The sequence below is a fragment of the Lepus europaeus genome, chromosome 3 (assembly GCF_033115175.1).
Source record: "Lepus europaeus isolate LE1 chromosome 3, mLepTim1.pri, whole genome shotgun sequence".
Classification (NCBI taxonomy): Eukaryota; Metazoa; Chordata; class Mammalia; order Lagomorpha; family Leporidae; genus Lepus; species Lepus europaeus.
In genome coordinates, this window is record NC_084829.1 from 94,359,765 (window position 1) to 94,384,798 (window position 25,034).

The window sequence follows — 25,034 nt, forward strand, 5'->3', positions numbered from 1 at the left end:
TTGCTCAGTTGTTCTGTAAAAAGCAGGACAATGTAATATTGTTTTAAAATTGAGGACTCTTGGGGCCAGCGTTATGGGGTCATGGGTAAAGTTGCCACCTGTGATGCCAGCATCCCATGTGGGTGCCAGTTCGTGTCCTGTCAGCTCTACTTCTGATCCAACTCCTTGCTAATGGCCTGGGAAAAGCTCCAGAAGATGGCCCAAATGCTTGGGCCTCTGTACCCACATGGGAGACCTGGAAGAAGTTCCTAGCTTCTGGCTTGGGCCTGGCCCTGCACTGGTTGTTGTGTCCATCTGAGAAGTGAATCAATAGATGGAAAGCCTCTCTCTCTCTGTCTCTCTCCCTTTATCTGTAACTCTGGCTTTCAAAATAAATAAATAAATCCTAAAAAATAAGATAAAATTTAGACCTCTTAATCACAAGAGTTTTCTCAAAGTCAAAATTTTAAAGCAATATTAATTTTTAATTGAAAAGGTTATTTGTTTTTTTGTTGTTGTTGTTCTAGATATCTTAAGGGTCCTGAGGATTATGTGCATTTTTCATAAGAGACTTGAAGCACTTTTCAGTGATAGAGGAAGTTATTTTGTGAAGTATCTGGAGTTTGCATTTCTGGTAAAAAGGCCCATTAACTCCATAAACAAGGACAAGTTATAAACCATATATTTCTTAATATGCCTCCTAGAAACACAGCTTATTATGCACAGAGATAACTGGGTCATGGTTGCTGACCCTATAATTCATAGTTAAGATGTCAGTTAACACGAAGCTCAACCCAGCTAAAGGAATTTAACCTCATGCCCGTGTCCTTTTTTCTACCTTACATCTCTTTTTCAAAAGAAAGCTATACTTTAAATGATAGGTTTTTTTTTTTAAGTTTTATTTATTTATTTGAAAGTCAGAGTTACAGAGAGAGAAGGAGAGGCAGGGAGAGAAAGAGAGAAAGAGAGAGAGAGGTCTTCCATCCACTGGTTCACTTCCCCTTGCCTGCAATGGCCAGAGCTGGGCCAATCCGAAGCCAGGAGCTTCTTCCGGGTCTCACAGGGGCCCAAGGACTTGGGCCATCTGCTGCTGCTTTCCCAGGCCATAGCAGAGAGCTGGATCAGAAGTGGAGCAGCCAGATCTTGAACTAGCGCCCTTATGGGATGCTGGCACTGCAGGTAGTGGCTTTACCCGCCTTGCCATAAGTGCCAGCCCCCTAAATGATAGATTTTTTATCAGTTGTCATTTTTTTTAAAAAAAGACACTTTGCTTTAAAAAGTCATTCTTTATTTTTATTTTTGACAGGCAGAGTTAGACAGTGAGAGAGAGGGAGACAGAGAGAAAGGTCTTCCTTTTTCCGTTGGTTCACTCCCCAAGTGGCCGCTATGGCCAGTGCGTTGCGGCCGGCGCGCTGCGCCAACCCGAAGCCAGGAGCCAGGTGCTTCTCCTGGTCTCCCATGGGGTGCAGGGCCCAAGCACTTGGGCCATCCTCCACTGTACTCCCCGGCCATAGCAGAGAGCTGGGCAGGAAGAGGAGCAATGGGACAGAATTCGGCGCCTCGACTGGGACTAGAACCCAGGGTGCCAGTGCCGCAGGCAGAGGATTAGCCTAGTGAGCCGCGGCACCGGCTAAAAAGTCATTCTTAATCTTACTCCTTTACATGCATTCTTAGAGTATGGTAAATGCTGTTTAAAGGTTGAATGAGTGAGTGAGTGAATGAGTAGAGGTTAGTGAATGGTGATTTATTGTAAGTTCTTTGTTATTCAGCCATGTAAGATCTGTTTTCACAGGAAACCAAATATTTTGTCTGAGAGAAGTATCATGTCTATACCAGGAAGCAAGATTGAATAAAACCAGTTGAACAAGTTAGTTTGAGCCCCTCACTGTAGACACTGATATTGGTAACATCTCTAAGATGGAGAGTCAGAAAAAATCTTCTGCTGTTGTACTGTGACAACTACCATAGACAGGTCTAGGGGCTGACGCTGTGGCTTACTTGGTTAATCCTCCACCTGTGGCGCCAGCATCCCATATGGGCACTGGGTTCTAGTCCTGGCTGCTCCTTTTCCTGTCCAGCTTTCTGCTGTGGCCCGGGAGGGCAGTGGAGGATGGCCCAAGTGCTTGGGCCCCTGCACCCGCATGGGAGACCAGGAGGAAGCACCTGGCTCCTGGCTTCGGATCGACACAGCACCCGCTGTAGTGGCCATTTGGGGAGTGAACCAATGCAAGGAAGACCTTTCTCTCTGTCTGTCTCTCTCACTGTCTATAACTCTACCTGTCAAAAAAAAAAAAAAAAAAAAGACCTAAACAACTAAATGTGTCTGTGTTCCAATCCAAATTTACCAAAATAGGCAGTGAGTTAGCCCTGAGCTGTGGGCTGTTCTGTATCAACCTAGATAAAAGGGTAATGCTTAAATCTTAGACTCTTCAGAGCTAGGTAGACTGCAGTAGAAAACCATCCAGTTTAGCCCCTGTGCTGACAACCTACACAGGTGCTGAGTGGACTTTGTGGTTCCTTAGCCTTATGCTTTTCTAGGTCTGAGAGCACCTCCCAAACTCAGACATTGCCCCCCCCAACCCCCCGCACTGAGTCCTAAAGTGCTCACCAGAAGGGAGGAAGTGATGTGAAGTCTAGCCAGTCCTCAAGGAGACTGAAACAGACTGATAAAAAGAGAGCCCGTGGCATTTCATATAAACCTCTCACTGTACTTGGGATTCCACAACACAACAAATTCACATAATATCCTAGAATTCATGAGATGATAGTGAGAAAATGCAGTTTGTGTTTTGTAGACATGTGAATAGAGCTGTCCTTGATGTTTTTAAAAAACTTTGTAAATTGGGGCTGGCGCTGTGGCACAGTGGGTTAAAGCCCTGGTCTGCAGTGCCAGCATCCCGTATGGAGGCTGGTTCGAGTGTCGGCTGCTCCACTTCCAATCCAGCTTTCTGCTATGGCCTAGGAAAGTAATGGAAAATGGCCCAAGACCTTGGGCCCCTGCACCCACGTGGGAGACCCAGAGGAAGCTCCTGGCTTCGGATTGGTACAGCTCTAGCAATTATGGCCATCTGGGGAGTGAAGCATCGGATGGAAGATATCTCTCTCTCTCTCTCTCTCTCTGCTTCTGCCTCTTTGAAACTCTGCCTTTCAAATAAATAAATAAACCTTTAAAAAAAATAAAAAGCTTTGTAATGCAAATTTCTCAGTTTGAACAAAACTATGCTTTCTACAAAATATGTAATTCAGAATGTTTTGTAAGTTACATTAGAACTCTGAGCCAACCTGAATATAAAGTGGTCAATTTTCTTATTTAAAATGTTATGTTAATAATGGAAAAACATACATGGGTCAGACTCACATGGGCTCTGTTTCAGGATAAGGGAGACTTGAGCAACCCGAGGAGGAGAAGAAAGAAGCCAGGACCAGGTTGGGCTCAAGTAAAGGAAACAGACTGGACTATCTGGGAGATCAGTGATTCTGCATGTTATTAATGATGTATCACGAACTTGGGTTGTATGTAGCTGGTATCAGTGGCTAGAAGGTTGTGTTGTAGGAGAACAGTGACACTTACTCAAAATCAGGTAAGCCATAGGACGGCTCTGGATCATTTTTGAGCAGGTCCAGGTCAGGGAGGCTTGGGGGTCGTTGTTGCATCATAACAGGGTGGAAGGTGTCAGATGGTGGAAGGGGGAAGCGCACACCTCACCCTTTTACAGGGAACTCACTTCCACCACAACAGCATTGATAATTTAGGACAGAGCCCTCATGACCTAAGCACCTCTTCATGGTCTCATCTCTCAACAGTGTTGCCTTGGAGATTGAATTTCTAAGCCATGAACTTTGGGGAACACATTTAAAACACAGCAGGTCATTATTCCATTTTATACAGCTGTGACAGTCTAAGTACTACTCATAATCAAGCCATGATTATTTTCCCTTTCTGTACAACTTTGTTTTTTCCTAGAGTTAGTAATCATCTGGTTTTTTCACTTGCTTAAGCTTCTGTGTTATCACTATTTCAATTTCTAAACTGTCCTTTAGCTGTAAATCTATAGAAGCCACATTAGGTTTTCTATTAGTGTTGCCTTCTGAAAGAAGTCTGAGTGTTCTTCATAGTGGCCATTTGGGGATCTCCTTTCACTGTTACCTAGGGATACCCTTCTTTTTTTAAGATTTATTTATTTACTTGAAAGTCAGAGTTACACAGAGAAAGAAGGAGAGGCAGAGAGAGAGAGAGAGAGTCTTCCATCCACTGGCTAACTCCCCAGATGGCTGCAACAGCTGGAGCTGTGCAGATCTGAAGTTAGGAGCCAGGAGCTTCTTCCAGGTCTGCCACGTGGGTGCAGGGGCCAAGGACTTGGGCCATCTTCTACTGCTTTCCCAGGCCGTAGCAGAGAGCTGGATCGGAAGTGGAGCATCTGGGTCTCGAACCAGCACCTGTATGGGATGCTGGCACTGTAGGCAGCAGCTTTACATGCTATGCCACAGCACTGGCCCCGCGGATACCCTTCTCGTCTTTCTTGTGCTGACTCTGTTTCTTGAATTATGTGCTTTCCTTTTCCTCAGTGTACTCCTTTGTTTAGGTGGAAAACATCTGTAGTAACTTCCTGGGAAACAATGCTTAAGAGATAATGGCATATACTTTGCACCTTTTTTCTGCTTTTACACTTAGAAAACATTTTGTGTGTTTGGATATGAAATTCTACATTGAAAAAATTAGTTTGCTTTTCTAATTTTTTTCTATTTCTTTTTCTTTGGTGATTCCCCTTTGTTCTTTGCAAGCTTTTGGTAATTCTTCAATATCCATACGCATTAAAGAGAAGAAAATATTGGGCAGAAGCTCTAAACACATGGTAAACTTGATGCCCATCGGGTACCTTGTAAGGTGATCAGATTCAGCTGCTTATTTGGGGAACCTGTGATGTCAGACCTTTAGGTTTTCCTGTAGCCTTCTGATTCCCTTTGGTAATATAAGCCATTGGCATTCAGAGTTGAGTGGCTCATGAAAGCTTAGGGTTCTACATTTGGTCTGTAAAACTTTTCACTCCTCTTGTTTTCTAAATGCCACTTTCACCCTCCAGAGTGTGCGTGTTTCCCTGTCTAGACATAGGTTTATTCTTTCCAGAGAATACCCAATCTGCCTCAGATGAGACAGAGCAAATAGCCATGCCATGCAGAGTATGGGATGGGATCCAGGAGTTTGAATTACCTTTTAGGCAGATCTTCCCCTCATTTTTCTATTGTCTACTGTCTTAGCCAGTTTGAGCTGCTGTAACAAACTATTATAGACTGGGTGGCTCAAATAAGAGATACTCATTTTTTAAACTTCTAGAGGCTGGAAAGTCCAAGATCAAGGAGCCGGGAGGCCTGGGGTCTAGTGATGTCTGCCACCTGGTTTGTAGATGACTGTCTCCTCATTGTGTCCTCATGTGCAGGACAGCAATTGGAGGAAGCAGCTCTCTCCTGTTGCTTCTCATAAGGTGACTAATTCCAACATGAGGGCTCCACCTTCTTGAATTAGTTAGCTCCCAAAGGCTCTATCTCCAAAAACCATCAGTTTGGTTATTAGGATTTTGACGTGAATTTTAGGGGAACACAAACATTCAGTACATAGCATTAACCTCATGCTGGTGCCATCAGTTCTGTAGTCTTCTGGATATACATTTGTTGATACAGTTGGATTTTTTTTCTCCCCCATTATCAGATTGGAATTCACCTTTGCTGGTTTTACTAAATCAGTTGTTGTTCATCCATCTCTTCCCCAGCTTCAAGTTTTATGATTTTTGTTTCTCCTTTTGTTTTCTTTGATGTGTTTGGTTTACTACTGTTGCTTTTTAATTCCTTTACAATGATTTCAGTGAGATAATTTCTTCCTTTACAATGATTTCAGTGGGATAATTTCATCAAATTAAGGATGAAATATTTCTTTTGAAATTTTACATCCTGGGGGCTGGAGCTGTGGCACAGTAGGTTAATCCTCCATCTGCAGTGCCGGCATCCCATACAGGCGCTGGTTTGAGATCCAGATGCTCCTCTTCCTATCCAGCTCTCTGTTATGGCCTGGGAAAGCAGTGGAAGATGGCCCGGGTGCTTGGGCCTCTGCACCCTCGTGGGAGACCCGAAGGAGGCTTTTGGGGCCATCTGTGGAGTGGACCAGCGGACGGAAGTCCTTTCTCTCTGTCTCTCCCTCTCACTATTTGTAAGTCTACCTCTCAAATAAATACAATAAAATCTTTACAAAAAAAAAGAAATTTGACATCCTGAAGTCATGATGTATATTGCAGTCAGTGTAAACATTTGAGTAGATATGTTCAATCTACCATCTTTAACTTGAAGACTTTTGGTAGATTTCATTATTATATACCTTGGACTGAATAAGAATTTGAGGTTTAAGGAAATTAAGTAACTCCATGAACAGTACCACGAACAGTATCAGAACCAGGTTGTGAACCTGGGTTATAGAGTTCCAGAATCCCCTCTTTAGTTTTTTTATTTTTTATTATTTTTTAAAAGATTTATTTATTTTATTTGAAAGGCAGAGTGACGGAGAGGCAGAGGCAGAGAGGGAGAGAGAAGCCTTCCATCTGCTGGTTCACTCCCCAAATGCTCGCAATGGCCAGAGCTGCACCCATCCGAAGCCAGGAGCCAGGAGCTTCTTCTAGGTCTCCCATGCAGGAGCAGGGGCCCAAGCACTTGGGCCATCTTCTACTGCTTTCTCAGGCCATAGCAGAGAGCTGGGTCAGAAGTGGAGCAGCTGAGACTGGAACCGGCACCTATGTGGATGCTGGCACTGCAGGCAGTGGCTATACCCACTACACCACAGTGCCGGTCCCCAGAACCCCATCTTTTAACTAGTTCACTACATGCATTTCCAGCTGGCACAGATTTCTCATTTTACAAATGTGTAACTCAGAAGCCTCCATATCTCTGTACTTAACCATTCATTTCCTTCTCCTTTCTCCCCTTTCTCCTGTGCTTCTTCATTTAACCTTCCCTGGTGTTCTCACCAATACCAGTATCTTCTTTGGTAGAACAGGTGGTGCAGATGCACATAAAAGAACTGGTTCAAGTCTTGGTTTACCAGATACCAACATTTTAGTTCAGGCATTTCATCTTTCTAAATCTCTGCTTTTTCTTGGAAAAAAGAACCCCTTTTAATTTTTTTTTTCTAAAACATGTTTTTTGGGACCGGTGCTGTGGTGTAGCGGGTAAAGCCGCCGCTTGCAGTGCCAGCATCCCATATGGGCACTGGTTTGAGTCCCGGCTGGTCTGCTTCCTATCCAACTCTCTGCTGTGGCCTGGGAAAGCAGTAGAGGATGGCTCAAGTCCTTGGACCCCTGCATCCCTGCGGGAGACCTGGAAGAAACTCCTGGCTCTTGGCTTTGGATCACCTCCCTCTGTCTGTTGCGGCCATTTGAGGAGTGAACCAGTGGATGGAAGACCTTTCTGTCTCTCTGTATGCCTCTGCCTCTCAAATAAGTAAATAAATCTTTAAAAAAAGTTTTAAAAATTTATTTGAGAAGCAGAGAGAGGGAGAGAGAGAGAGAGAGAGAAAGCTCTCATCTGCTGGTTCACTCTTCAGCTGCCTGTAATGACCATGGCTTGGCTGAGACTGAAGCCAGAGCAGGAAACTCAATCCATCCATTTAATTTTTGCAATGCTAGATTATTGTAAGAACTAAATATAATAGTACATGTATCTATATGTTCATAACCTCTGCAAGTAGGCACTTGAACTATAGTGTTTCTTTAGTTCTAATGTTTCTTGCATATGTAAGAAGTATATCAGTACTATAGATATATAGTATCAGTAATATATATATCAGTAATATATATATTAATGTATATATTGATTTAAGGTACAACTCTAATTTTAGGAATTTTAACATGAGAAAAATTTGTACATCTCTCAATAGAAGAAAATACAGAATGTCTTAGAGCATATAATCATATATTTTTTTTTGACAGGCAGAGTGGACAGTGAGAGAGAGAGAAAGGGTCTTCCTTTGCCGTTGGTTCACCCTCCAATGGCTGCCGCGGCCGGTGCGCTGCAGCCGACGCTTCGCACTGATCTGAAGCCAGGAGCCAGGTGCTTCTCCTGGTCTCCCATGGGGTGCAGGGCCCAAGCACTTGGGCCATCCTCCACTGCACTCCCAGGCCATAGCAGAGAGCTGGGCAGGAAGAGGGGCAACCGGGACAGAATCCAGCACCCCGACCGGGACTAGAACCTGGTGTGCCAGCGCCACAGGCAGAGGATTAGCCTAGTGAGCCGCAGTGCTGGCCGCATATAATCATATTTTAAGTATATAGTATATAAGTAAATGTAAGTATATAGTATAAATATATCTAGTATATATAGTATAGTTAGTATAATTGCACATGCGGATGTTATACCTTATTTTGTGGAATATACCTTATTTGAAGACAAATACTGTTTTTAATCTTTTCATTTATCTCATTAAATCTTGTTCTATGATGACTGAAAATGTGTTAAGCATATAGCAAGTATTGTTGAGTGAATAGTCTGTTTTATAATTAAACAGTATGATGATTTCTCTATTTTAAAAATGTAATTTGGATCACATCAAGATCATAGAGTTGAGGATGTAAACCTTATATTTCCCAGGTGTTATGAGGCAGTTTTTAATCAGAGGAGAGTGGTAATTTACTGTCTGGTTAAGAAGTTTTTTGTACAGAGTTTTCTAATGGAATAAAATAAGTGCATATATGTAACACATTGATGATTTTACCTTATTTGAAGTAAATAATTCATGTACCAGGAGAACACTCAGGATCTATATTGTAGGATCTGTAAAGCTGCAGAAGGATAATTAAGTTTTAAGTGGCACAAGAGCTATAAGAAATTCAATAAAAAAGTTTTCATGGCAGCATTTTTGTAAAAGCACCTCCGGATATTATAATTGCAGGTTAGGTTATTTTGACAAGACTGTGTAACTGATCCAAGCATTTTATGTTTCTATTCATAGAGGAGTGATGGAACTAAAAATTCAATTAAAATAAGAGCTGAGAAGAGGTGTGTTAATGTGACTGCAAGAACTGACTTATTATATTTTCATCTGGTTCCTTTGGTCCCCATCTGTATCATGAGTGTTGCTGGATATTTTAACCTTGTTCTTATATAAAGAAATGTTTGATATTTGGTATTTGGTGTAGTGTTTTGTTTTTTTAGGGAATGAATTTTATAATGTAATCTAAAATTTTGTGGTTCAATATATGCAAATAATCTGTCATTAAGCTCTCATTCTCTTCATTCTAAAATGAAGTACATTGTACTTTTACTTTTTCTGCCTTGGAAGATTTTCTGAGAATAAAAAATAGTCTCTGAGGATTCAGAACAGCAAGCAAGATAGATATCTGTATGGATTCTGTCCATACAGATAAGATGACCAAATTTAACATCCAAACTGGGAAATGAAAAAGAACAAATTGGATGCAGTACCCTGGGACAATAGGCAACACTGACCACCCAGAAAGACTGGCCATCCCACATAAAGAACTACCGCCTTGGGTAAGAGTGAGGCGGGGGCAACTGATGCAATTCTAGTTCTGAGACTTCTGGTGAATTACTTACCCCAAAGTTCCTTGTCAGTACAGTGAGAATTATATCTCCCACATTAGCTTATCATGAGAATTAAATTAGATCATTCATTTAAAGCACTTCTTAGTAGAATAGCAGCCAAAGAAAGCATTTAGTTCATGATAGTAGGTGAAATGGTTATTATTTCAAATATTTTTGAATTACAACTTATAATAGCAGCTGTTTAATAGAAAGGCTTCAAGGTTATTATTCCAGTGAGTATGTTCTGAGTAATCAAGTCTTTTATATACTAAAGAGGTTGTAGGGTGTTTCTGAAGAATAGGGCAGTGTTGTTCTTTTGGCCTTAATTTCTCTTGAGGTTATAAACTGTGCTTTTGATTATCCTCTGAACTTTTCCTGTGAGAGGTCAGTCTTCTCAATTCTATTTTATTTTTAAATATTTATTTATCTATTTGAAAGTCAGAGTTATATATAAAGAGAGCGGTCTTCCATCTGCTGGTTCACTCCCCAGTTGGCTGCAATGGCCAGAGCTGTGCTGTCTGAAACCAGGAGCCAGGAGCTTCCTCCAGATCTCCCACGTGGATGCAGGGGCCCAAGGACTTGGGCCATCTTCTACTACTTTCCCAGGCCATAGCAGAGAGCTGGATTGGAAGTAGAGCAGCCGGGACTCGAACCAGCGCCCATATGGGATGCTGGCACTGCAGGTGGTGGCTTTACCCACTACACCACAGTGCAAGACCCCTCAATTCTATTTATTTGGAGGAAAAACTTAGGTGTCTTCGTTCTCTGAGATGGGAAGCATCTTCATTGATCTTCAGGAATGAATTGTGCCAGTATGATACCTTTTCATATTTGCTGTTCAGAACAAAAGACATTTAATACCATTTATTAAGCACCACATGGATTATATTCTGATGTTAAAAAATTACTACTTTTTGCAGTAATCAGAAATCCTAGAATTAAAGATAAATTATTACTATATATAATGCATAAACAAAATTATAACTGTGTCTCAATCCATTTTATGCTTAGAAGCAACATTGCCTTTCAAGTCACAGTAATTTGATACAGAATTGGTATCTACAGCCCTTGAGCATGTTGAAGAATTATCTTGTATAACTAGGCCTTCTTGGTTAAGACCTATACTTGTAATTCATAATTTTTTTTTATCTCAAGACTTTTTTCTCCAATGTTACACCTCTGTATCTCTGGTATTTTACTTTTGCCTGCGTAATGTCTGGTAATAGTTCCCTTTAATTACTAGTATAAATTGCTGAGATCAAGAATAAGCAATACTTTGAAATCATCATATATTATTATTAGGAGTATAATTCTATTACATTATTAAACAAATACATAATAATAGCAAGAATAAACCAGTTTCTTTTAAAATATTTTCATCTACTTGAAAAGCAGAGCAACAGAGAGATTGGAGGGGGGAGAAAGAGAGAGGAAGAGATCCGCAGTTCATTGGTTCACTTCCCACGTACCGCCAGCAATCAGGGTAAGCCAGGCAAAAGCCAGGAGCCCAGGACTCCATCTGGGTCTCCCACATGAGAGGCAGAAGCCCAAGAATTTCTGCCTCCTAGAATGCATTAGCAGGGAACTGCATCAGAGGCAGAGGAGCTAGGACTCAAACTAGCATTCCAGTTGGGGATACAGGAATCCTAAGCAGCAGCTTAAACTGCTGTATGACAATGCCTACCCCCCTTTTAAAAAATTATTTAGTAAATGAAAGGAGACAGTTTGGGGGTGGGGGTGGGAGAAGCAAGATCTCCCATCTGTTGGTTCATTCCCTAGATACCTGCAGCTGGGTTACCTGCAGCTAGATACCGCCAGGGCTGGAACAGGCAGAAGCCAGGGGCACAGAACTCAGTCCAGGTTTCCTACAAGGGTGGCAGCAACCCCATTGCTTAGGCTATATAGTCTTCTGCCTCCCAGGATGTGCATTAGCAGGAAACTGGATTGGAAGTAGAGGAACTGGACTTGAACCAGACACCCTGATGCGGGGGCATCTCAAGCAGCCTCCTAACTGCTGTGCCAAATACCTGCCCCACCAGTTGCTTACATATTGGTAGAATTGGAATGCATCCACATAACTGAGATGGCTTTCCTCTGAGTACTTTGTGTCCTATGCTTACCATTGTAACCTAGATTAGCCTGTCTGCTCCTCCTTGTTTTTCATGTCTTGAAGACTTCCCCCCTCTGTTCACACTATTGTGTTTCAAGGAGATATTTAACGTTTTTTCTGAAAACAGTGTATCTTCAAGTTTCACTTCAAAATACCTAAATTAGACTTTGACAGCCTTGAGACATTTTAATGAAATTAAAAACTCTAAACTCTAAACTTTAAACCCCACCAGTCCTATGTAGCAAACAGATTATATTTTTGAAAAGAAACCTATCAATGACGGAGGTAATTCCACTAAGAACATTTCCCAAGAGTGAGGGCAGTGAAGAGTTGTGAGTTGCTGTAGGTTTTGAGAAGTATTTATGGTGTTTCTTGGGGTGCATGGCCAGCTTCCCCTGGGAAGCTTGGAGTGAGGGGTCAGAGTCAAACACTCTGAGGAGGATTGCTGCCACACACATTTTTGGTTTAAAAAACCATTAGTACTTGGCACATGAACTACATTAGCAGGGAGTGAGTGAGACGAAACTAAAAATCTGTCTGCATGCCCACCACTCAGGCAGGTACCCCTGTGATTCACATTTGTGTGAACAATAAAAGGGGACACGTGTCGATGTTTACCAGTCCTTGAGCCAGGTACATGATACACATTATACTATCCTGTGACAAAGTGGTATTATTTATGTTTTTAGAAAAATGAGGCATTGAGGTTCAGGAAAGATAAGTAGCCCAGCATGGACCAGCTACTATATTGGCCAATTGATATGTGAAGTTTGCCTGGCTGGGAGACTGCTTGCCTAGCCTATGCAAGAGGTTAGGAGGGTGTGGCACACCATGCCTCTTGGGGTGGCCTGACTGCTGGCAGATGGCAGGAGCACCAGGCACTCCCCCCACCCCCGTTGAAGTGCCTTATAATTACCAACCAGGTAAATGGCTCCCGGGTGTGGCCCAGGCCCATAAGGATCACCTGGGAGGCTACTAGGCTACGTGACCTTCAAGCTGATTGGAAAAGCATAGTGGTGCCAGTATCGGCTTTATCCTATAGAATTAGTGTTGCACGGAATTAGCTACGCCCCCTCTGCCTGCCCTTTAAAAGGTGTGCTTGATAATAGATGGGCATGTTCACCAAAACTTGTTTCCAATGCTTCTTGTTGAAGAACGCCATCGCCCCACCATCCCGGCACTGCAGGCCATGCAGGACAAGTCCGCACATAAATAACATTAAATCTCTTTCAGTGGTGAGTCTTCCTAAACTCACTTTAACTCACTTTTGAAATGGGGTCCATGTCACTAGACTTTGTAGCATGTTACAGATTACAATTAGATTATTTGTTAGAAGACTCAGTGAGTTGATCTCCAAACAATAAGTGTCTGTAGAAGGGAATTTAATTTATGTTAGGATTTTTAATGAACACATTTGGATTGCCTGAGAAGATCAATTTAGATATGTCCTTTAATTTTGAATTATTTTTAATTCTTGGGATTCTTGTTGTCAACTCATTGAATTGTTGGGAGTTTCTTTTTTTTTTTTTTCTTTTTAAACAGTGGGCTTTTCAGAGAGATAGTTTTTCACTTCCCTATAATAATAACTCTTCTCAACCATTTTAAAGTTCAAGTGTCCGTGTCTATTAGTGTTTGTGTTAGGCTGTAACAGCCTGGAGTTTATAACCCAGATTTTGGAAGGAAACTGTAGCAACAACAGGTTGCTAAGCAAGTCTGTTAGCTAATTAAACATCTTGCCTTGAATTAATCCAACTGCCTGTGCTGCTCAGTCATAATGGATTAATTAAAAATGGTGGTCACTTTTTAAGTTTGTCAAAACTTAAATGGGAAATAACGGAATATATATATATATATCCTATTTTCAATAATTAAAAGATAATAAGAAATATAAAATATAATTATATAAAAATATTTTAAACAGCCTGATGTGCAATAACAACAGAATCAAAAGCCAAATTAAGATATACCACATAAAGTCTTATACAATCATCATATTTGTATATAATTTAACAAGCTGTGTTTTATTCAAACTACAGATTCTAGTTTTGGGGTAATTACAGCTTTATTCATTTCATAAGCATTTCTTTTTTAAAATTTTATTTAAAGAATACAAACTTCATACATTTCACATGTACAGATTTAGGAAGATAGTGATTCTTCCCATTATACCTTCTCTCCTACCTGCAGTCCATCCTTCTTCCTCCCTCTCCTATTCCCATTCCATTTTTCTTTTTTTTACACCTATTTTCAGTGAACTTTATCTCTACCCTGTTATCACTTTTTGAAATAAAATTGGGATAGAAGGAAGCCTGTTTCATTTATCCAGTGAGTAATTCATTTTAATACTTGAGTGTATTAGAAAATGAGAGCTAGGCCCTCTATTGAAAGTTGCAAAGTATAGTCATGGACCAGGTCCCAGACCACTAAATAATTTATATTTCTGTTTAGAGTTACAACAATGATTAAAAACACAGGCGAGGTTGGGCATTGGAGACCAAAAGAGTAAATATAGAACCGAGGAGCAATTTCAAGGCTGACAACTCTATCCTAGTACATATTTCAATTATGCTAATGCTGAAGCTCTGGTAAGAATCCATTTTTCATTTCCTCCTAATTTTCATCTTTCCTCAGTGTTGCCTTTTCCCATCCAATTTTCAGAAATATACTCCTTGATTAGAAAATCGTCTTTCTATAGACACTCAGCCAAGATGTAATTGATTTTTAACTTAATTTCACAAATCATGTTTGGAAGGAAAGTAAAATCTCTATAAAGGACAAGATAACTTGTATATCATTTTTTAAAAAATGTATTCATCTTATATATTTGAAAGGCAGAGAGAGTGAGAGAGAGAAACGGGCAGAGAGTTCTCATCCACTAGTTCACTCTCCAAATGCCTGCTACAGCTAGGTCTGGGCCAGGTTGAAGCCAGGTGCCCAGAACTGAATCTGGGTCTTCCATGTGAGCGACAGAAACCCAACCACTTGAAGCATCACTGGCTGCCTCCCAGAGTGCACATGAGCAAGAAGTTGACTTGGGATCAGAATTAGGACTTGAAATCCAGGACTTGAATCTGAAATGGGTGTCCCAAGTGCTGTTTTAACCTATATACCAAACACCTGCCTCCTTAACTTAGATTTTAAAGCTTTATCAAATCTTAATTTTTCCCCTTGACCATCTGATGTTTTCATTTTGCATCAACTGTCAATTAACTCTTGTTGATTCTCCAACATATTTTATTTCTAGTCCTCAAAGTTCCAATTATGTGAAACTTTTAAACCCTGAAAGCATCCAGAACTGTTGCTTGTTGAAAGAGCTTTGTCGGGGCTGGTGCTGTGATGTAGGAGGAAAAGCTGTTGCCTGTAGTGCTGGCATTCCTTATGGGTTCTGTTTCGAGTCCCGACTGCTCCACTTCTTTTTTTTTTTTTTTTTTTTTAAAGATTTTTTTATTTATTTACTTGACAGGTAGAGTTTCAGAGAGAGAGAGAAAGACAGACAGAGAGAAAGGTCTTCCTTTTTCTGTTGGTTCACTCCCCAAATGGCCGCTACGGCCAGTGTGCTGCGCCGATCCGAAGCCAGCAGCCAGGTGCCTCCTCCTGGTCTCCCATGCGGTTGCAGGGCCCAAGAACTTGGGCCATCCTCCACTGCCTTCCTGAGAGAGCTGGACAGGAAGAGGAGCAACTGGGACTAGAACCCGGGGCCCATATGGGATTCCGGCACCACAGGCGGAGGATTAGCCAAGTGAGCCATGGCGCCGGCCCTCAACTGCTCCACTTCTGACCCAGCCCCCTACTAATATGCCTAGGAAAGTAGCAGAGGATAGCCCAAGTGCTTGGGTCCTTGCACTCACATGGGGGACCTGAAGAAGCCCCTGGCTTCTGCCTGGCTGAGCTCCAGCCATTGTGGCCATTTAGGGAGTGAACCACCTGGTGGAAGACCTCTTTCCCTCTCTCTGTAACTCGGCCTTTCAAATAAATAAAACATAAATCTTAAAGAAAGAGCGTTGTGTCAGAATGTTATATGTTGACAATAAAACTCTCCAGGCTGCCTCCTGGGGGATTTAGTGCCGTCAAGACCCAGAACATGGTTATTTTGCATTTGGCTCAATACGCTCTTCTTTGTCTTTTCTGCTCAGCTGGAATGCGTGCTGACTTCTCTGCCAACCTCTAAGACCGAGACCGTGAGGAACGCAGCTGGAGAATGCCGTCTGAACGTTGCCTCAGGTGTGCCTTCAAGGATATGCCCTGGCTTTGTGTAGTGAGCCCTGAAGCAGTCACAGTAATAGTGCCCATTCTACAACTGGGTTTAGAGCAAGGGCTTGATACATAGTGAGAAGGAATGAAGTCTGAGCTTCTGTGAATTTAGTAAGGTCGCGCAGGAACTGGCTGCTGGGATCTGGTTATTGGTCAAACCTGGATGTACTTGATGACACTTTGAATGACACTACGTTTTAGCTTTAGCTTCTTTAGGATGTTAACCTTGCTCAAACAGAAGGCATGCTGCTTTAAAGGGGTATGATTACAGAAGGAATCCAAAACTATGTGAGGGGACTTCGCAAAGTTTGTGGAAAAAAATGGATTTCAAAGACACGTTTATTTGCCGAAATCCATGAATAGTTTTTGAAGAATCTGTATTTTCCAAGAATTTTTTTTGAAGATCCTTTATACATATAAATATATGAATTTGCCTCCTGCAAAGCAGTCACCTTGGGGAGTAAAACATTTAATTGCAAAATGCTCACAACATTTTTCTTCTGATAATTCATTTACTCAATGTACATTTATTGCTTGGTAGGCAGGATACAGCTATGAAGAATACAGATAAAATTCTTGCACTCATGAAATGTATCTGGGGAAAACATTCAAACAAAGAGTCCCGTCGATAATGATGCAGATTGAGAACAGGGCTCTGAAGGATGAGTACGGGATGGGTACAGTAAGGAAACACCCTTCTGAGGAAATGCTCTATAAACAAATTTGGAGGATGAGACATGGGGGGGATGCCCTGAGGCAGGAAGGAGCTTGGCGCATTCCACATAGTGAGCCGCAGCCAGTGAGGAAATGTGAGTATTCTCACTGGAGGTGGATTTTTTGTCATCCTCCATGCAGCAAAGAATAAGGGAGGTGATATGCTTAGGGAGTACATTTTTTTCTGTTAAGAATTTCACATGTCTAGTAAATAACGGTATTTGCTTTCTTCTGTAACTCTGAAGCTATTAGAAATGACATTCAGAAATGTGTTCAGAGAGGCTGGCATTGCTCTAGCAGGTGTAGTATCTGTACTGTTGCTCTCAATGGGGGATGATTTTTGTCATCAGAGTACATTGTTCAATGCCTGGCAGCATTTTTGCTTGTCACTGGGAGTGGTGGTACAACTGACATCTGGAGGGTAAGGAGCAGAAGTCCTGGGAAACATAGGACAACCCCCACTGCCAAAACGGTCTAGCCCAGAATGTCAGTAGTACTGAGACCGAAGAACCCTGCTTTAGACCTGGTGTCCAGACAGTGTAGCACATGGAGACCATATCTGTCGGCCATCGGCTGTGCTGAGTGCTTTATTTCTGGCTACCAAGATCAGTGTGTACTCTCAAAATAGCTTCTTACTTGAAATCTGACATCCCTATTTGCAAGAATAAACTCCCACCACGTCATCAACTCCTTCCTCTGTACAATTGTCTTTATAATGGTCTTTCCTTATCTGCTTCAACGCAGAGCCCTCACCTCCCACCTCTCATAGTCTTCACTGCGCCATGTGGAACTATTGCAGCATCACCGTGCTGTGCCCCGTCTCCCTCGTCCTCACAGGCTCTGCTCACCTCTGACTGCACTGAGGCCTGTCCTCCACCGAGGACTGCTTCTCTCGTAACCCTCTGACATCACGGCATTTTATTTCCTCTCATCTCACATGCTTTGGGATAGGTAGAAAGATTGTTGTAACTCTGGGACATAGTTGTGCTTCCACATCATTCTTTTTTTTTTTTTTTTTAAAGATTGATTTATTTATTTGAAGGAGTTACTGAGAGAGAGGAAGGGAGGGACACAGAGAGAAAGAGGTATCTTTCCATCTGCTGATTCACTCTCCAGATAGCTGCAATGGCCAGAGTTGGGCCAGGCCTAAGAGAGCAGCTTCATCTGGGTCTCCCACGTGGGTCAGGGGACTAAGAACTTAGGCCTTCTGCTGCTGCTTTTCCCAGGCCATTAGTAGGGAGCTGGTTTGGAAGTGGAGCAGCTGGGACTGGAACTGGCGTCCATATGAGATGCTGGCATCACAGGCAGTGACTACCCGCTGTGCTACAATGCCAGTCCCTAGATCATTCTTTGTTTCTTTCTTCCTTTTTTTTTTTTAAATTTATTTATTTGAAAGGCAGAGGTAGAGAGAGGCAGAGAGAGAGAGAGAGAGAGAGGGAAAAAGAGAGGGAGGGAGTCTTCCATTCACTGGTTTACTCCCCAAATGCCCACAGTGGCCAGAGCTGGGCCGATCGGAAGCCAGGAACCAGGAGCTTCTTTCAGGTCTCCCACGTAGGTGCAGGTGCAGAGGCTCAAGGACTTGGGCTATCTTCCACTGCTTTCCCAGGCGGGATCCAGCAGGGAGCTGGATCAGAAGTGGAGCTGCCAGGACTCAAACTGGCACCCATATGGGATGCTGGCATGGCAGGTGGCGGCTCTACCTTCTGTGCCACAGCGCCAGCCCCCAGATCATTATTTCTTAAACTGATTGTTCAGGAAAGTCACCACAACCAAACCAGTGTGCACCTTCTTCTGAAGGCGATGATCTTTCTCTCTCTTTCCTCTCTTCCTGACTTTGGTAGGGCCACTTCCTGAGCACTTTTTCACCTGGCTTCCAATCTTCCTGTGGATTGAAAACCCTTCACCACCTCCCAGGGCCCATCTTGTCAGCATGAAGGTTGTGTCCAGCTTTATGCCCTTGGTGCTCCAAACTGCTTATCTCCAAAGACCTCCCTCCATTCATCTACCTGCTCCTGTGGTTACATCTTGGACTTTGTCATTGCCAGTAATTGCTCTGTTTATGAAAATCACTATGCCAGTTACTTGAGTCTTATGACAGCTTCCTCTCTTTCTAGTTTGTTATTTACCCACCCCAACTGTGGTAGTATTTGACCTCATTGCAAGGCCTCATCTACTTGCCCTGCTGCTTTTTATCAACCCATCTTTCTTTCTTCAGTTCTTTTCTTAATCAGTTTTAGATTCTGCCACTCCTGCTTAATCCTTAGTTTCTCTCATTCCCTGTATTTTTTATGTATTTTCCTGAGAAAACCTTAATCCAGATAAATCCAACCTTCTATATTTCTATGCCTGCATTGTCCAGCAGAGACTTGACCCACAAAATCTTTAAATGTGACAAGACAAAAAAATTTCCAAAGTTTGTGTGTTTCTGGTCCATTTATTCCTTACTGCTTAAGGGACAGTACTTTCCCATAACTAAGCCCAGCCATGCTTCTGTGTTAGAATGCACTCTTTCTTATCTTCAGCAAACTTTATTTTTTTTTAAAGATTTTATTTATTTCTTTGAGAGGTAATGTTACAGACAGAGAGAGGGAGGGACAGAGAGAAAGGTCTCCCATCTGCTAGTTCACTCCCCAAATGGCCACAATGGCCAGAGCTGAGCTGATGCAAAGCCAGGAGCCAGGAGCCTCCTCCTGGTCTCCCATGTGGGTGCAGGGGCCCAGGCATTTGGGCCTTCTTCTACTGCTTCCCCAGGTTATTGCAGAGAGCTGGATCAGAAGAGGAGCAGCCAGGACTTGAACTGGTGCCCATATGGGATTCTGGAGCCACAGGTGGTGGCTTTACCTGCTGTGCCACAGTGCTGGCCCCCTCAGCAACCTTTAACTATTGACAGTCTCTCAACTATATTCTTGAGATCCAGCTGTGCTTCTGTTACCTTCTTTATGCGGATGAGCCACAGATTTATAACTCTAGTGAAGACATCTGAGCTCCAGATCCATAAATCAAGATACATATTTGACATTTGTAATTGTCTTTTTAAAAGATTTATTTACTTGAAAAGCTGAGCAAGAGAGAGAGAGAGGAAGAGACACAGAGAAAGAGAGGGGTGGGGGTGGAGAAGGAGAGGGAGAGAGTCAGACAGACTGATTTTCCATCTCCTGGTTTACTCCCCAAATGCCCAAAGAGCCAGGGCTGGCCAGGCCAAAGCCTAAATCCAGGAACTCCATCCAGGCTTCCTATATGGGTGGGAGGAACACATACTTGGGCCATCATCTGCTGCCTCCAAAGCACATTAACAGGAAGCTGGATTGGAAGCACAGAGTAGCTGAGACTCAAACTAGCACTACAAACATGGGATGCAAGTGTCCCACAACACACACCTGCTGGGTCTTAAAGACAGCTCACATCTTCCCCTCCTGCATTTGTATTTTTCTTCCACCAGTTCCCTTCTCTGGGAATATCAAGTTGCATAAGCCAGAAACATAGGCTTATCACCCACCTCCATATCTAATCCATCACCAAGACCTCTTGATTTTCCAGGTTACCTCCTTGAAACTCTAGTCCAAATCCAAGTCTGTGATTCTCCTGGACTACAGCCGCAGTCCAGTCTGCTCCAATGTGGGCCAGTCTCCTGACTGTTCTTTGTCCTGCAGGTTGAGGGATCTTTCCTGTGACCCTAGCACTGCCCTTAGAATAAACCTGACCCAGAAATTCTGCACAAGTGGGCTTCAGCATCTGCTACACAGTCCTCTCCTGCACCATGCACTGTCTCGTCCTCTGATCCAGTCATTAATGTTCTGTCAACCCAGTCTAAGGGCCGTGCTCCCTACTGCCACAGCATCATAGTATTTTGCTGTTCTCCTGTATGGAAAACCTTCTCCCTCCTCTTTGCAGGGTAATTTGTTCTGTCCTTCAGTCTGCAGCTCCAGTGTTACTTTTTCAGGGTGGCCAGATTATTTTATTGATATATAGCTGCCCCCACCAAACTGAGTGCTCCACAGGGCTGTTACCACATATGTTTACTCAGCATTCTATTCCCGGTACATAGTGCAATACCTGGCCCACGCTGAATAATTATTTACTGGGCGAATGAATGAGAGAAAGAAGTAAACTAAACTATTCTTTAAAAATGTTTTGAAAATTTTTTATTTAAGTTATATAGATCTCATGTATTTCCCATATACAGGTTCAGGAACATAGTGATACTTCCCAGCTTACTCTCTCTGCCACCCATGCTCTCACCTTTCTTCTCCTCCCTCTCCTATTCCCACTCTTTATTTTTATAAAGATCTCTTTTCAGTGTACTTTATACTCATAAGATTAACCTTTTACTTAACTCTTTACACGATCTAAAGAGTTCAAAAAATAGTTTAAAAAAAATCACTGTTCCTCAACAGTGGAGACAAGGGCTGTAAACAATCATTGAATCTCAAAGTGTCAATTTCATTCCTATAAATTACCTTTTAGGGACTCTTAGTTACCACAGATCAGGGAAAACATTAAGTATTTGTCTTTTGGGATCGGCTTATTTCACTAAAGTGTAATGAAAACTATTCATTTATAATTAAATTTCTTTTTGCTTAGTTTTACTTCTTAATCATTCTGTAAGCATATTGTATCTTTGCTTATTATAATGACCATTGCTATTAATTGTTATTAATTTAATAGCATTTATAAATTATAAAGTGTTTTTTAAAAAATAAGCTTCACTATATGATCTTTGAAGAGCCTGCCCACTTAAGAAAATAGTTATTATATTTGAATATTAATGTTTAATTGTTATAAAAATATTTTGACTATGCAAGTGAATTGATTAGGACATTCACTTGGTAGTTCATCAATAGAGTGAACTGAAGTAATTACATGTAATTCTATTACTTTTTTTTATTAAACTTTTATTTAATGAATATAAATTTCCAAAGTACAGCTTATGGATTACAATGGCTTCCCCCCTCCCAAAACTTCCCTCCCACCCGCAACCCTCCCCTTTCCCGCTCCCTCTCCCCTTCCATTCACATCAAGATTCATTTTCAATTCTCTTTATATACAGAAGATCAGTTTAGTATATATTAAGTAACGATTTCAACAGTTTGCCCCCATATAGCAACACAAAGTGAAAAATACTGTTGGAGTACTAGTTATAGCATTAAATAACAGTGTACAGCACATTAAAGACAGAGATCCTACATGATATTTTTAAAAAATTAATTAATTTTCTATGCCATTTCCAATTTAACACCAGGTTTTTTTTTTCCATTTCCAATTATCTTTATATACAGAAGATCGATTCTGCATATATTTAGTAAAGATTTCATCAGTTTGCACCCACACAGAAACACAAAGTGTAAAAATACTGTTTCAGTACTAGTTATAGCATCACTTCACATTAGACAACACATTAAGGACAGATCCCACATGAGATGTAAGTACACAGTGACTCCTGTTGCTGACTTAACAATTTGACACTCTTGTTTATGGCGTCAGTAACCTCCCTAGGCTCTAGTCATGAGTTGCCAAGGCTATGGAAGCCTTTAGGGTTCGCTGACTTTGATCTTATTCTGATAGGGTCATAGTCAAAGTGGAAGACTTAAATCTACGACCTGAAACCATCAAATTATTAGAGAGCATTGGAGAAACCCTGCAAGATATAGGTACACGCAAAGACTTCTTGGAAAAGACCCCAGAAGCACAGGCAGTCAAAACCAAAATTAACATTTGGGATTGCATCAAATTGAGAAGTTTCTGTATTGCAAAAGAAACAGTCAGGAAAGTGAAGAGGCAACTGACATAATGGGAAAAAATATTTGCAAACTATGCTACAGATAAAGGGTTGATAACCAGAATCTACAAAGAAATCAAGAAACTCCACAACAACAAAACAAACAACCCACTTAACAGATGGGCCAAGGACCTCAATAGACATTTTTCGAAAGAGGAAATCCAAATGGCCAACAGACACATGAAAAAATGTTCAAGATCACTAGCAATCAGAGAAATGCAAATCAAAACCACAATGAGGTTTCACCTCACCCCGGTGAGAATGGCTCACATTCAGAAATCTACCAACAATAGATGCTGCAGAGCATGTGGGGAAAAAGGGACGCTAACCCACTGTTGGTGGGAATGCAAACTAGTTACGCCACTATGGAAGTCAGTATGGAGATTCCTCAGAAACCTGAACATAACCCTACCATACAACCCAGTAATTCTATTTCTATTCAGAACTTTTTGCCCAGATTTCTTTCTTTTGTAAAGTAGTCTACTTAAGAAACGAGTATCTTATGTAATTTGACTGTTTTTGATATGTAAAGAGGTACATTACTTGGTATTATACTTACTTGCACACTACTTACATGATTTTTTATATATCTGAGTAGTAGGTAAACAATGATATAGAAATTGAATTTTTGAAATGCAGCTGCTTAAAACCATATAACTATTTTGGAATTTACATCTTAAAAGCTGACTGAACTTGGTTAAAATTTATTCTATGAAGACGTGACCCTATGAAATTTCTGTGACCAGAAATGTTAACTCTATGAATTCAAAGTAGCAGCTTGAGCTCAAGCCACAGTGACTCACCATGAGCAGGGTGAGCAATGTTATGAACATCATGCTCTGCATTTGATTTGTGAATTTTTGTGATCAGTTCCAAAATGAAGGTTAAAGGCTTGAAGCCATGAATAGTCTTGTTCCCTGAGGCTTTACTTATTTATCTCCCTGTTACTGGACGCCAACATATGGCTGATCAAATGGTGGCTCCCTGGCATTACTAAAAATCAAATTGTAGCTTAGGGGTCTGGGGCTTCCTGCTGTTGCACCAGGGCTTCAGCTGGGCTCTGTGAGATATAGTAGCAGTCTTCATGGGCATCCTGACTGAGTCAACTGAAGCCCTTCAGGTGGAAAGTAGAGGGACATACGCCCTTGGAAACTTGCAGACTGTCCAATAGAACTATAGTGGGAAGTGCATATAACTTCAGATTTCAAATAGTCACATTAAAAAGGTAAAAAGAAACAGATCAAATTAATTTTAACTGTATTTCACTCAGTATACCCCAACTAATACACGTATTTGTTAATATAAAAGTTTAATGAGATAGTTTGAATTTTCTTCATATTGTCTTGGACATCCAGTGTGCGTTTTATAATCACGGCCCATTTCAACTGGGCTAGTTGCTATTGAGTGCTAAGCAGCCATCCATATGACTTGTGGCTACTCTATTGGATGGTAGAGTTCTAAGGGATCCCGCAGAGAAGAGGGCGTTGGCGAAACCAGGGCACTCTCTGCATTCCCCTGTGACTTTGGAGGTTTCCCTGGAAGACCTTTCCCTACTTCAGGATGGCATTGCAAATCTATATTTCCTAGAGAAATGGGGCTCCTGTTGCATGTATTTTTCCAGTAATTTAGGGAATTTTAGAATATGTTTTTCCTTTCCTTTTTCTTTGTTTCTCAAATAATAGAATTTTATTGCTCTATTCTGGGAGGTTTGGTTTGCTACCTTGGTGTGTGTTGTAGATACTAAGGGAGCTCTTTGCAAGCATATGTCCACTCCCTATCTTAACTTAGTTAAGATACATCCTGGTGTTGATTCATCACCTCCCTGGTTTATGATTGTTGACTTAGTAGATGGGGCCTATTGCACTCTACCTGCAATGTGTTGACACATTTGCCCTAACATTGGGAGAGTTGAGGTCTTCTCTACAGATTTATATTTGAGAGTTGAGTAGGAAGTTACTTTCAGAATGCAATAATGACTTGTTGATTAATAGGCTTTTATTTCTTGCCAAATGTTGGAGTGTTTGTTTCTGCTTTTAAGGATCCCTAACATATTGGTTCCAAAATATTTAGGATCTTGTGCCAAGTGTTGTCTTAAATATTTAGCATGTTATTTTCTTTAAGCTCGAATATTTTAAGCCCAGCTGAATGATCTTGTGAAATTGTGCAGCATTACTATTGTTTCAAAGCTGAGCCTTTTGTTCTTTGCCAAATTTCAGTTTACAGCTGCTCTTTCCCTGACAAGATTTATTCATTCTCAGTAGATATCTGAAATGCAAATCCTGTTTCCATCTTAATAGCAAGGACATGAATTGTAGCACTATATTTGGAAAATGAGTAAGGTGACATATTAAGGCAATCATTTTAATATATTCTTCTGTTATACTCTAAATGAAATTTCAAAATGTATTTATTTAGCAATTGAGGTGATGTGAAAGAGAAGAGAAATTTAAGAAGTTTCAAATACATTTTCTGAAGTTACACAAATTAAAAGTTCCAGGTGGATATTGTGGCACAGCAGGTTAAGCCGCCACTTGGGATGCCCACATCCCATACTGGACTGCCTGGGATGAAGTCCTGCTTCTTTCTACTGCCTCCAATCCAGCTTCCTGCTGATGTATATCCGAG

At 41.4% G+C, this 25,034-nt stretch overlaps 1 protein-coding gene across 1 annotated transcript in view; it reads left to right on the forward strand.

Moving 5' to 3' along the window:
- Positions 1-25,034, forward strand: part of KLHL32 (kelch like family member 32) — a 243,599-nt gene that overhangs the window by 44,573 nt on the left and 173,992 nt on the right. The window contains exon 2 of the mRNA XM_062187625.1: positions 15,802-15,889. Coding sequence (XP_062043609.1) covers positions 15,867-15,889 — 23 coding nt within the window. The 5' untranslated portion in view covers positions 15,802-15,866. The remainder of the gene's footprint in view (positions 1-15,801; positions 15,890-25,034) is intronic.